This window comes from Strigops habroptila, chromosome Z (assembly GCF_004027225.2).
Source record: "Strigops habroptila isolate Jane chromosome Z, bStrHab1.2.pri, whole genome shotgun sequence".
Lineage (NCBI taxonomy): Eukaryota > Metazoa > Chordata > Aves > Psittaciformes > Psittacidae > Strigops > Strigops habroptila.
In genome coordinates, this window is record NC_044302.2 from 88,744,441 (window position 1) to 88,756,894 (window position 12,454).

Genomic DNA, 12,454 nt, shown 5'->3' on the forward strand with positions numbered 1-12,454 from the left:
CTCTAGTAACTTCCTACTCACTAAAGAATCCTGCATATTTTTTGTTTTTGCAGTGGTTACTCCCTATTCTTGCACCAGGTTTTTAATAACAAAAATGGCTTTTCATTGTACTTTTTTTTTCTTTTTAAGAAATCTTGTCAGTGGGACAGCACTAATTGGTGCATCTGTCCAATTTAAAAGCGATAAATTTTCGTTCTGCTTTCAAGCTAGCAGTTCATTCATCTGCTGCTGTTTTATCGCTTGAGCTTCCAGAAAATTTATATGAGCTGCTCATGGAGTTATTGCTTTCGTTTTTGTCTATGTTACACACCCTGCTGGTATTTACATGTTTTTGTAATCCTTTTAGTTCATTACATTCCTTCCAACGTGCCACACATTTTTTCAGTTTGTAATATTTTACAACAGTATGTGTGCTTCCATGAGCTGTTCTTGATGGATTTACACTTCTTTTCCCTGACTTTTCTCCTCTCACGCCTCAAGTATAATTTTAATTTCTGATGAGTTGTAGTGCTATCTGCGTTCACATGAAGCAACATAAATCACTTTAAACAGAGCTTTAAACCGAGCTGCTGTTATCCTGCTCCCCATACTGTAATAAAAGTAGCTCAGTTATCTATCTATGATATTGAAGTCAGCAATGTCAACCTAACATCTTAGTCTGGAGAAGTTTGTCCTGAAAGACATTACCCTCAATATTAATGACTTTTGTACAGGGGCTTGTATAGCGGGGCCTCAGTACCTCTGATCGTTCAGGTACAAGTGAGATGCACCACTACATAGTATTATCTATCTGTATCAGAAGGAAATGCATAGAGCTCTTTCATGTCTCTAACTCATTACTTGCATTAGAAATTGCAGGACAGTGACTAATTTGACAATATGGAGAACTTTTAGATTCTTGTTTTTTAAAGAATCACTTTAACTTGAATTTGATAAAAGAAGTTCTGCATATAAAGCTTTATATGGCATAAAAAATGGACCTTGTATTAATAAAGAGTCTAGAAACAATCTGAGACTTCCTTTATCAAGTACAACGAAGTCTATTTAAAGAGTATGGGATCTAATGTAGTCATAACTTGAAAAAATGTGTATAAGCATTTTTCAGTTTATGAACTAGCAGCATTTTAAAGCACTACTTATAATCCATAAGTTAATATCTGAATAATAAGTAAGAACATTCAAACTTAGAACATCATAAGCACTTAGAACACATAAGAATATCATATGCATTTGTCCTTTTTTTATGATCGTCCATAGGACTAAATCGTAATTTAATTACACCCTAAATCACTCTCAATAATTCAGTGGGTAACAATTAAACCAACGTTAGGGAAAAAATACTTCCTATTTGTGAAATTAAGGTCCTCTGGTAATATGCCATATGAATACTAAGGAGTGGGTACTTTAGCTGTAATTAGTGTATGACATTTTAAATTGTCATTATAATTGTGAGTTGGGGTTTTTTTTTTACAATTCGGTGATGATGTTAAGGCTGTTCTGAGAACTCATTATGAAAGCATGGAATTGGAGTTTCATGTGAAGAGGCTTTTGTTTTCCTTCTTTTCTCTCCTTTCTTTCAATGACCTCTTGAACTTTGGGTCACTGATTCAGTTTCAGCCTTGCAACATCAAAACTGTACAGTTTTTTGCTTTGTCTTTCTCCACCTTATAGGCTTGTAGGAGGCAATGGAAGGAAATTAAGATTTCCTCTGCAATTCCTGATAGTAGCAATCAGTGCTTTTTAATAACATTATTCAGCTCTTTTTCCAGGATATTACAGTGCTAAGTACAGATGAGAACTAGGTTTTAGCTTCCGTAACTCAAGTGTTATACAGTTGCCATCTGGGCATCATCTGCTTGCAGGCAGGATTGAGGATATAAACTTCTGTGAGAGGTCTGAGGTACCAATGAAAATACCAGCTTATTTTAAACTAAAAGGATGAAACAAAATAACACTGTTATTATTGAACTGTGATGTTCTGCACAAATCTATTTAGTTTTTAATGAACTATTAAACACCCTACCTTGAATTTGAAAGTTTACTGTCTTTATGGATTGTAGGCCGTTGCACAGCTTCATTAGCCTTGAGACAGATGTTAGCCAGACTCAGTAAGCTGATGTTCTGCAACTTTGTCTTCAAGGTTGGGGAGTTAAGATCGCAATTGTAAATGTTGGACAAAGCTGATTTTCAGTGCAAGAATGTACTCATTAATGAAATAGCCATTCATTAGGTGAACTCTTGACCAAAACCTATTTTTCCCCTAGCTCTGAAAAGAAATTATATTCACTGGAGAATCTCTGATAGTATCTAAGTATTCAGATCTAAGTTAGAAGTGGGTGGTGAAATGTCAGAATAAAGTAAGTGTTTAGCTTTGCATACAAGTAGAGAGAAAATAAGAGAGCTGTTTATGGTGAAAAGAATCAGCATCAGTATGTTAATTCTATTGCAAATAATGTACTTCTAGTACTATATTATACTTTTCCCTTTCTTACACACCACCAGTAAGGAGCTAGCAGTATAGATGTCTGATGATTAAAAGGTGTAATTATCTAAAAAAAAAAGTTAATTCTGTTTAAGTATGAAGTTGTTACTGAAGCCTGATTCTGAAAACATGCTCAACTGAGGCATCTAAATAAATATTTTTGTTATTATGCTTAGCCCAAAAAACTCTTCACAACTTCTGATATGCTTGATGCCCTTCAAACTCTTCAGTAGAGAAGATTAATATTTCTTAAAGATTAATACCAGATCTGATAACTCAAGAACTACATGTAATGTTCTCCAAATACTGGAATACTCTAAAACCCAACATTTTTTTCACATAAAAGTGCTCTTTGTTGTATGACTCTTGAGTTTTCAGAATACAGTCAGGATCTGGTTTTGAGCTTTTCTTCACAACCAAAGGTCCAGGAATTTAATTTGCTTTGATACCTGATTTTGAGAGATGATGGGTCTTTAAGAATAACATTAAAATTGAAAAGCTTGTGTTGATATGAGAACTGAGCACTTAACTGTTTTTTTTATTTGCACATTTCTTGCTTAATATTAGAACTGAATTGTTATTCATTCATGTGAAACTAAACAACTTTCTCTTTTCTTTCCCACATAATATGGCCCCATCAATAATGAGACTTTTTTCCTTTTTTTTTTTTTTTTTTTTTGCACAAGTCTTTCTGTATCCTAGTAGTTTTTACTTCTCTTTGTAGATCAACCTTGGTATACCTGGTTTTGATAGACCCCTGCAGAGAAAAAGGTTCTTCCAAGATACTATAAATAGAAAGAACATATGAACTTTTGTATCTGTTGAGCTGAGGAACCAGAATTTAAAAGCTTACCATCCCAGGTGCCTTTTTTACTGTTTTACTAGATATAACTGTCTTTACATTGGCAGGAACTAAAAGTCTGTGGTGTACTAAACTGCTCTACTTTGCTAAGTGTGCAAATTTCTGAGGAATCTGTGTTTGTGCTGATAGCATGTGTCCCTCTGTCCCTCTTTCAGATGAAAATACCATGCTTGACAAAGATGAATGCTTGGTCAAGACCAAAAATGCTAAACATACAAACTTCGTTTTTCTGAGAAAAAGATATAGGTGATTCAAGAAAAGCCAGCCTTGAGAACAGGTAGTGGCCTGTAGGAATTTCTTTTATCCCATTTCTGGAATTCAGATGGTACTTGCTACCTTCCAGAGATACATAGATGGGCTTTTAGGTAAATCGAATTAACTTTGCTGTGGAATGTATCAGTGACATCATTCAGTCAAACCTGCAAAGATCAAGTCGTAGAGAGAACCAAAAGAAAAAGGCCTTGTGTAAATGGGGAAAAAATGTCCTCAGGGTGGCCCAAGTAAGATATCTGAGGAAGAATCCACTCATAACTGGCAGAGTATACCCAGACCTAGCCATAACTGATGCTTTCTGGAATAAGCCATCACAACAAAATCCAGTAATTCATGAGGCTGCTGGTATGTTAAGAGAGTTTTGCATTAAACTTTATCAGTATAACAGCACCCTGGACTCACTTGCATAAATAAAACTAGATCTGACTGTGTGAGCCTGAAGAAATTAATATCAGGAGACTTTCCACCCAATTAAAAGAAAATGGCAATTCTGTGAGGAGATTCTAGGTTTCAGCAAACATTTTGCTGTGTTCAAGGCTGCCCCATGATGGTTATATCTCTACAGTGAACTCTTGCATTTTGAAACTACTAAGTTCTGGCTTGTGGAACTGTACAATAGAAGTTGTGAGCTGTGTGAAAAAGTACATCCCTTTGTTATAAATGTCCTCACTATTTATTTCATATTTCCCTAATCGTTTCATATTTCCTTCATTATGAAAAATAATTATGAGATAAAATAATAAATAGTTACTTCATCTAAGCCTCTAAAAGTGATTAATATTTTCTGTGGACTTTTATGGCCATCTTCTTCAGTTGTAGCTTTTTCAAGCCATAAAAGTTGCAGTCTATTTAATCCCTCCTTGCATTTCACCAGAACTCCATTCCACTAATAAGCTCTGTCACCTTCCCCAGACTGTTCCCAGTGAGTCTGAGAATTCTTGCCTGTGTACTAGTGGCCATCTGAGAGCTTGTGATTAGATATAATATAGGTGTAGTATGTTCCCCTTTCCCAGGTGTATTACTTTGCACTTGGCACCATTCTAATTGATCTGTCACATTATCACTGAGTCATTCATTAGTGACAACATTGTTCTTTACAGTTTCGGTCTTCAACATCCTGAATAAAATGCTTGCTTTCAGTGTCCTAATTCCCAAAATGCTGAGGAGACTTGGGTTTGCATTTTGGCCATTTTTCTGTACAAAATACACTAACAAGTCTTTTCCATTTACAATCTAATGTAGCTGATTTAACATTTTGTAATTTTTTTTTTAATTTTCAAGTGTACTGTTTTCCCTGAAACCAACTCATATTTGTTATATTAAACTCAGAAATTAGTTTTGAGTTGTACCTAAGATATTTTAGTCCTTCTGCCTTTGATTGAAATAAAAATGTTAATAAAGAGACAGCGCAGATTGACAATAGTTCACCAGCACTGAGGCAAAATGGTTTAACTCTTACATGTTCTTCCAAATAATTTTTGCTTTTTATTTTGCCAGTGACTTGCTGGTCAGCAAGAAAAGTCTTGATGTTATCCTTTTGAACTAAGATAAAAAATCAAAGTAAGTCTTTGTGGATGGCAGGTTGTTACCTATTACCAACTCAGTTGAAATCCCATGCAGAATACAAACTGAATAGAAGTGTTTAACAACCAATTCAATACTTTGTGAAACAACTGAAAGTAGTGGTCTACTAAGTAAAGCTGTATTTTGCAATGAAACTTCAATCAGCCATTAATTAATGGCTTCTAGCAAACTAGAATTATTTTAGAGGGCTTTTTTAATTTTGCTGTCTAATTATTGCAGACTTTGTTCTTGAACACCATTGCTGTCTGTGCATTACTGCTTGCAGAGACTAAGACTTCAAAAACCACACTGCTGTGTATTTTCTGCTGTATACCATGCTTACATTTTCTTTTTTAACATATAATAAAATTTTATTTTATGGAATGTCATTATATCCACTGATTTAATCTCTATTCTTACTGCATTCTAATTTTTAGTGAGATCTGGGTTTGCTTAGCACTGATCTCTCAGGCTTTTGTGAAGACAGATTGCTGTGTGTTTCCTATTCAAAATTGATTCAGAAATGGTTCACAATTTAGTTACATTTTCATTTTATGATCCTTTTGTAGCTACTTGCTTTTGGTATTTGCATAGATTAAGGTATATAACACTTTCTGAGTCCCACCCAAAGCTGTATTTATTCTACAAATATTTATGACGCTTCATTATGATTTTCTAACATCCATGACTTGCAACTGGGTATAGTTTTTTTCCTCCTGGAGCACTTCTGGTGCAAAAACTGGTTCAGGAAACATATTCAGGAATCACAGACAAACTGACTGCGAGCACACACTAAATCTGGACATAGTTCTTCTTGTGTTTTGACTTGAAAATTGATGTTTCTAGGTGCTGAATAGTTTCCAACCTACCTTTTTTTTCTTAATGATTTTTCAAAATGTAGCTCATTGCTACCTAAACTATTTTTACTTCTTTTTTTAACTTCTAAAAGTTCTGTCAAAAATACTTTAGAACTACATGACATAATTATTGAACTTATTTTTCCTACATTCCATTAAAGACTGTGGAAGGGAACAGCACAAGGAGGTTCAAATTTTTTCATCTTTGAGTGCCTGTCTAAATAATGATTATTACAGGCTCTATGCCGGACTTTATAGACATATGTTTTGTACAGCAACACAGGCAGTTGGAAGTAGTTATGTGTTTGAAGTTTCATGTTTGTGCATTTTTAGCTGCTGTTGGCCTGAATCTACCATTAAGATGCTAGCTTGAGATGAAACTGTTTGTTACAGAACATGGATCAACACTTGTAATATTTCTTCAATTGTCTCTTTATCCCTAAAGGAAATCCTGTTTACAAGATGGCTGGATCTTTACAAACTTAGCAACTTGCATGCCCACATTTTTAGCCAGTCTTGGCTTTAGAAACACATAAATCAAAGCATGAGTTTTCCTTTATTTGCGGAAAAAATATTTGAATGTTCAAATTCAATAGCAGCCTAATTGTATCTCAATTTGCATGTATGAACTATACAAACGGAATCAGGAATGTTATATTTCTTAAAATGAAACACAGAAGACTGACTTTTGCTAAAATTTTTGGCTTTCAGCTTTGTTGTGAGTACTCGAGATGTTGCACAGGCACTGGTTAGAGGTCCATTCTGACAGAATGAGTTAAAAGGAACTACTGCTGGCCCCTCCTTTTCCTCCTACGAGAAAGATAATCTGGCTCCATAGTATTTGTACCCCTCTCTGGAATCCTGCTGAATGAGAGACTTTCAATCTGTTGAAATTACCATAAATATTTGTGGCTGATATGAGACAGCACCTGAGACCTTGTAGTAACTGACAGCCATTTTTCCACAATAGACTTGTCAGTGAGTAGAGAGAACAACACTGGAACTACTAGAGACTTCATGCATTATGGCTCCTGCTTCTACAAACCTAGACACAGGATGGATTCCCAGCCACTTTTCTGAAGAGGTGTTGCACAGATCTCCTTATGAGACCTTCCTGTTGTGTTCTCTGATGTGAGGGGTTAAGACAAGCAAATTCAAAATTCTGGCTCTTTATGTTTACTGCTATTATTTTAAGATGTTAATAAAGGACACTACAGTTGTCAAAACGAAAAATGCAAATAATTTACTAGAGAATAGGTGTTTTGATAAGATTTAACAGCATTTGCATCCAGTTACACTTGATGGCTCATTCACTGCCTCATTCCAAGTATTGGGAAGGCAAATATAAAACCTAATTTCTTAAATTTAATAATATGAGACTGTATTATTTTCTAGAATTATGTCTTTACAGAAGACTGGGTACAGCTGCTATTTGTATATGGGAGGCTGTGCCATTGTGTAATGGCATACAACCTAGTTCCTTGTCATACAACTCAGTTTAGGCATAACACATCATATGTTAACTTCAAGACAATTTTTTTTTAACTTCGCGGCTAACACATTCCTGTTAAACAGTTGTATGTAGTAAAAAAACATATGGTCCATTTATGCATATCTGTTTATTGGTGACAGCATCATGGCTAGCTGCAAGCAGTCACTAGGTAACTTTGGGTACAGTATTTCTACAGCAACTCTTTCAGTGATGACCCCATATACTATTCTTGCTATAATTATTTGCTTATTTCCCTCCCTACATTAATATAACTAAAACAGCTATATACTTTGTGTCTGCTGAGCTGTGACAACTTTATCTACAATTTCCATTGAAATTTACATCATATGTAGTCATCTTTTCCTGCTATACACTGTGATTAAGATCCATTTGTACCATTTGTACCATATTACTGTTTCTCCCATTGACAGTTTGGACAAGCATTATGATCTAATGCACAGTGCACTGTACTGGTATTCATGATTGGGATCTTTGCTTGTTTCTATTATTGCTGACCTGCTGTGCATTCTATGGTGAGCCAGTGGACCTCACTGTTCCGCTGTTTCTGCATTCCCTTTCTCTTTCCCCAGTTTGATTTCTGTTAAAATAAATAAACTATGTAAATAAAATATTTTCTTACAATTTCTGCAATGTGCAGCAAAAATTAGTCTCAGATGTTGACTGGGGTTTTTATGCTTTGCTATATTTTACCAGACAAAGATGTTTGAAAGAAATGCACAGAATTTAATCCTAGTTTACTTCCATTTAGAAGTAGCCGTCCCTGTACAACTAAAATCAAAGCTTCCAAAATTTTGGGTAAAGAGAAGCAGCCTGTCTATTAAACTGAGCTGTGACCAGAATATTATAAATATTATGTGCAAAATATTATAAATATTATATAAAAAATAAAAATATAATACTATTTCTCTAGCTTTAATATTTGTCAAAAATGTTGTGGTCCAACTACACTTTTTATAAATACTGGTAATTTTTGTGAATGTGATTTCAGGAAATACATAGTTTGGTTAAGAAGAGGTACCTTGTTATGATGTCCTTATGCTCAGTGAATAACTGAAGATCAAAGATAAAACTTGTGGTCCAGTTTTAAGGGCTGGAATTTCAATTTCTGTTGAATTGTTATCATATGCATATATATAGTTCTTTTATATACCTTTTAGGGACAATGCACGTTTTAAAATAATTGTTAAGCAATTTTTTTATGTCAAGTGCTTCAAGTGTCAAGTGCTTCATGTTACAGGGAAGTAAGAAGATATAAAATATTTTTAACTCACATAATTACAGAAATTCAAAACAGAAATGGATCAAAATTGTCAGCCTGTTTTTGTATTCAGGTCAGATTTGTGAGTGAAATAATCCAAATGGGAATTTCACCAGTTTCTTTGGTTATTTATGCTGCCTCCTATGTACTGTGCTTTAATTTTGCCTTTGACTTTGTAAAAGACATACATACTGACTGGGAATAACGACTTCGAAGTTCTCCTATTTGAAAGACCATAGAGAATGAAGACCAGCAACCATAGAGTATGCAGTTGGATTTGTGTCTAAACCACAAAAGATAAAGACTATAGATATTCGCATAAACATATTTTCCTATAAACAGTAAAAGATGGTGAAAGGTATGCAAATAAACTCTCTTTTCTCCCAAGCAGATGTTAGTACATGCCTGGTAACATACACATGAGAAGATAGAATCTCATAGAGCAAACTGCATACCTGCTTAAGCCACATGCAATAATGATAAGTCATAAGATGAATGTGAGTAAAAACTTCTGAATGTGATTCTGCCTTGTTTCTTTCATGAACGTACCAAAACAGCCTACAGACAAATGTGACTGGGTTGACTTCACCTTTTATAGTTTATTTTCCTAAGATTCTGTAAATAACTGTCAGAACTGTTTACCTGTATAGCAGAATTCTTCGGTTTCTCAATTTATCTTTCATTTACACAACAGCCCATAGCTCCTATAATTCTTAATTTGGTTTTATTCTAATTTCTTTGACATTCACAAAATTTGCCAAGGAATATAACTATTCCCAGCCTATTTCTAGCACCTTGGAGACCATATGTTCTGATACTGTCATTACCAGTTAAATTGAGCACACTTACATATATACTAATGGAAACCTAGAACATCATATCTGGGAGACAGAGTCATGCCTGCCAACAACAAAAGTATTTATTCAGATCATTCACTGTTGGAAGAAACAATTATATTATCAGTGTTCAAGACCCTGGAGGAATCCTTTTGAGGTTAGTTAAGAGGCATCCACTTTACTTTGCCAAACAAAATACAGGAAATGACAGATTTGGCTCCTGGATGCCAAGAATATCTTAAGACTGACTTGAGAAACATAAGAATTATCCAATAATGTGTAAAAAAAGAAACCAATAGCTTCTATTAAATAGCACACTAGTAGACCTGTAAAGATTACATATAGTTCTTTATTATTTAGATATTCAATTATAACTGTATTTCTACTTGAGTATGACAGTTCTGCAGCAAATACGTAAAAGCATCTTTAAAAAAAACCAAACAATTTGTACACTACATGAGGTATTGTTCAGTGTAGAAAATAGTTTTTTCCACAGTTTTAAGAACAACTAGGAAATTCATTCCATGAAAAAAGACACAGTTTTGTTGTATTTAACGATTCTTTTGAAATTATGAAATCTGTCATTTGTGAATTTCATTGAGTTTTCTCTGTTTGTTCCCTGCTCAACTAAAGAAGTTTAAAATGTTTTCACCTTGCAAATTACCATCTCAAATTCGAAAGGAAACTCTAAAATAATCCACTTAATATTACAAGGCACTGGTACGCTAATAAGACAAATCTTATAGATAAGATTTCTCTTTGCCAAAACTTTGTATAATAAAGGAAATTATTGTTATGAAAAAAGGCATAAAAAAGGATAAAGGGCTCCAAAGGACTTAAGGGGGGAAAAAAGCCATCAAAATGGAAGGAATTGTTTAAATCTGGAGATTGAAGATTCTTTTCAGAATAGAAATACTTGGAAACTCATTGTTCTGGTATTTCACAAAATCCCTACTGAGACCTGATGATATAGCAAGTGAGCTTGGTTTGTCACCAGGCCAGTTCCTTGTGACTCTGAGGTGGGTTTGCTGATCTTTACCTGAATAAAATGTTTGTACTTAGAATTAAAGTGAATTCAAATCCTTGTGTAGAATGATCTACTTAATTTCCTGCTTCACCTTGGGTTCTCTCAGAGAACCAGTATATGGATGGAGTTACAAGAAACTGTGCAGGTAAATTGTTCTGCAGTAACTCATCCTACAAAATGGAGCAGCAGTGCCAGTCTCAGCTGGAACTGAAAAAGGGTGAATGTCTCTCCATTTCTATTTTAAGTAGTTCTTCTATCAACATCCAGCCAACCTGGGGAGTTCTGCATGTGAAAGGGACAAGAAAACAGCAAGGAGATATGACATATAGTAGAATTATACACTTGTTGGGAATTAAACCTGTCATTGTTTCCCCAACAAGATTTATAAATTTCTCTCTTGTTTCAGTGTTCATTATGCTTTCAGTATCTGTATAATATGTGTATATAGAAACAAACTTTACTTTCTCCTTGAAAGGTGCGAAGGCAAATGATTTTGTAGCTGTGAATACCCTAGTTTGCTGCTGTTTTATTAACAGCTTATATTTTTGGTGTCTGTAAAGACTGTGTCTATGCTCATTTGCATTTGTAAGAGGAGATCTTAATATTAAAATATTTGACAATCAGTGAAATTAAGAAAAGCTTATAGTCTCCAGATCTGCTGACAGTTAAGGAGTGTTTTAGGTGTTTAGAACCTAGGACTGCACAGTGGGTGGTTTTTATTAAGTTATCCAAGCTGTACCATTGATTTGCTGATAAACCAACGTCCATGCTTTCTTTTCTTCAGATAATAAACACAATAAATACATCACAGGTACATCCTGAATATTCATAAAAGATCTGAGAGCTCTTCCGTAAAACTTAGATGGAATTACAAGGCACATATCATCATAAGAAATTAATTATTGTATTTCTAGCTCAAGGCACAACTTAGTAAAGAGGGCTTGAAATTTAATAGAGTTGCTGACCAGAAAACAGGAAAACAGAACTGATGAAATTAAGTCTCTTTCAAACTACCCTACCTATCTATCTATCACTTATTTTTTCTACTCTGTTGCTAAAAGATTAGGAGATAGACAGATGTTTTTTCAGATCTGGGTTTACAGGTATGGGTTACCAGGCTTACAATTTGTAGTTTAAAGTTTCCTTGGTCTTGGAAGTATTTTTCTGAGATACATTATCTGTGATAAAAATAGGACATTGTGGATGAAATATCTGTTCAGAAATTAAGAGAAGAAAGAGGAGTGCAAGTCAGCTTCATAGAACCTACATACAGTAATTTGTCCAGTTAGATTGCCTTGGATTTGCTTTCTTTGTATATTAATTCAAACTGCTTGTTATATCGTCTCTAAAACAGCAAGAGTAAAGGTATCTCTTTCTGCAGGTTATAACACTTCTAGGACATGGAAAGTTCATTTATTATGATTTGGTGTGTGCATCTTTATCAAACTACTTAAAGAACAAAATAGAAAGTTTCCTTTTTATTTTTTACCTGTGACTAAACTGGACACAATCAGTGGCAGGACCAGCATTTGCAGCATTCTCATGAGTAGTTCTCCTGGAAATGAAAAGTACTTGACTTCCCGATAGCTCATCTTATATGGTCGGAGAGAAAATCCAAGGATTACACCTGAAGAAAGGGAAAAGATATCATGACTTACTCTTCTAAAGTAGTAGTAACATCTGAACATGAATATCTGTATAGTACTTATTTGACATATCTGATTGTAACATGTAGTTTTTATTATGTCCCAGATTGCACCCCTGATTTGTTCTCTCAAATATC

At 34.4% G+C, this 12,454-nt stretch overlaps 1 protein-coding gene across 1 annotated transcript in view; it reads right to left on the reverse strand.

Moving 5' to 3' along the window:
- Positions 1–12,454, reverse strand: part of SLC1A3 (solute carrier family 1 member 3) — a 61,918-nt gene that overhangs the window by 28,960 nt on the left and 20,504 nt on the right. Inside the window, exon 3 of the mRNA XM_030469746.1 lies at positions 12,161–12,298. Coding sequence (XP_030325606.1) covers positions 12,161–12,298 — 138 coding nt within the window. The remainder of the gene's footprint in view (positions 1–12,160; positions 12,299–12,454) is intronic.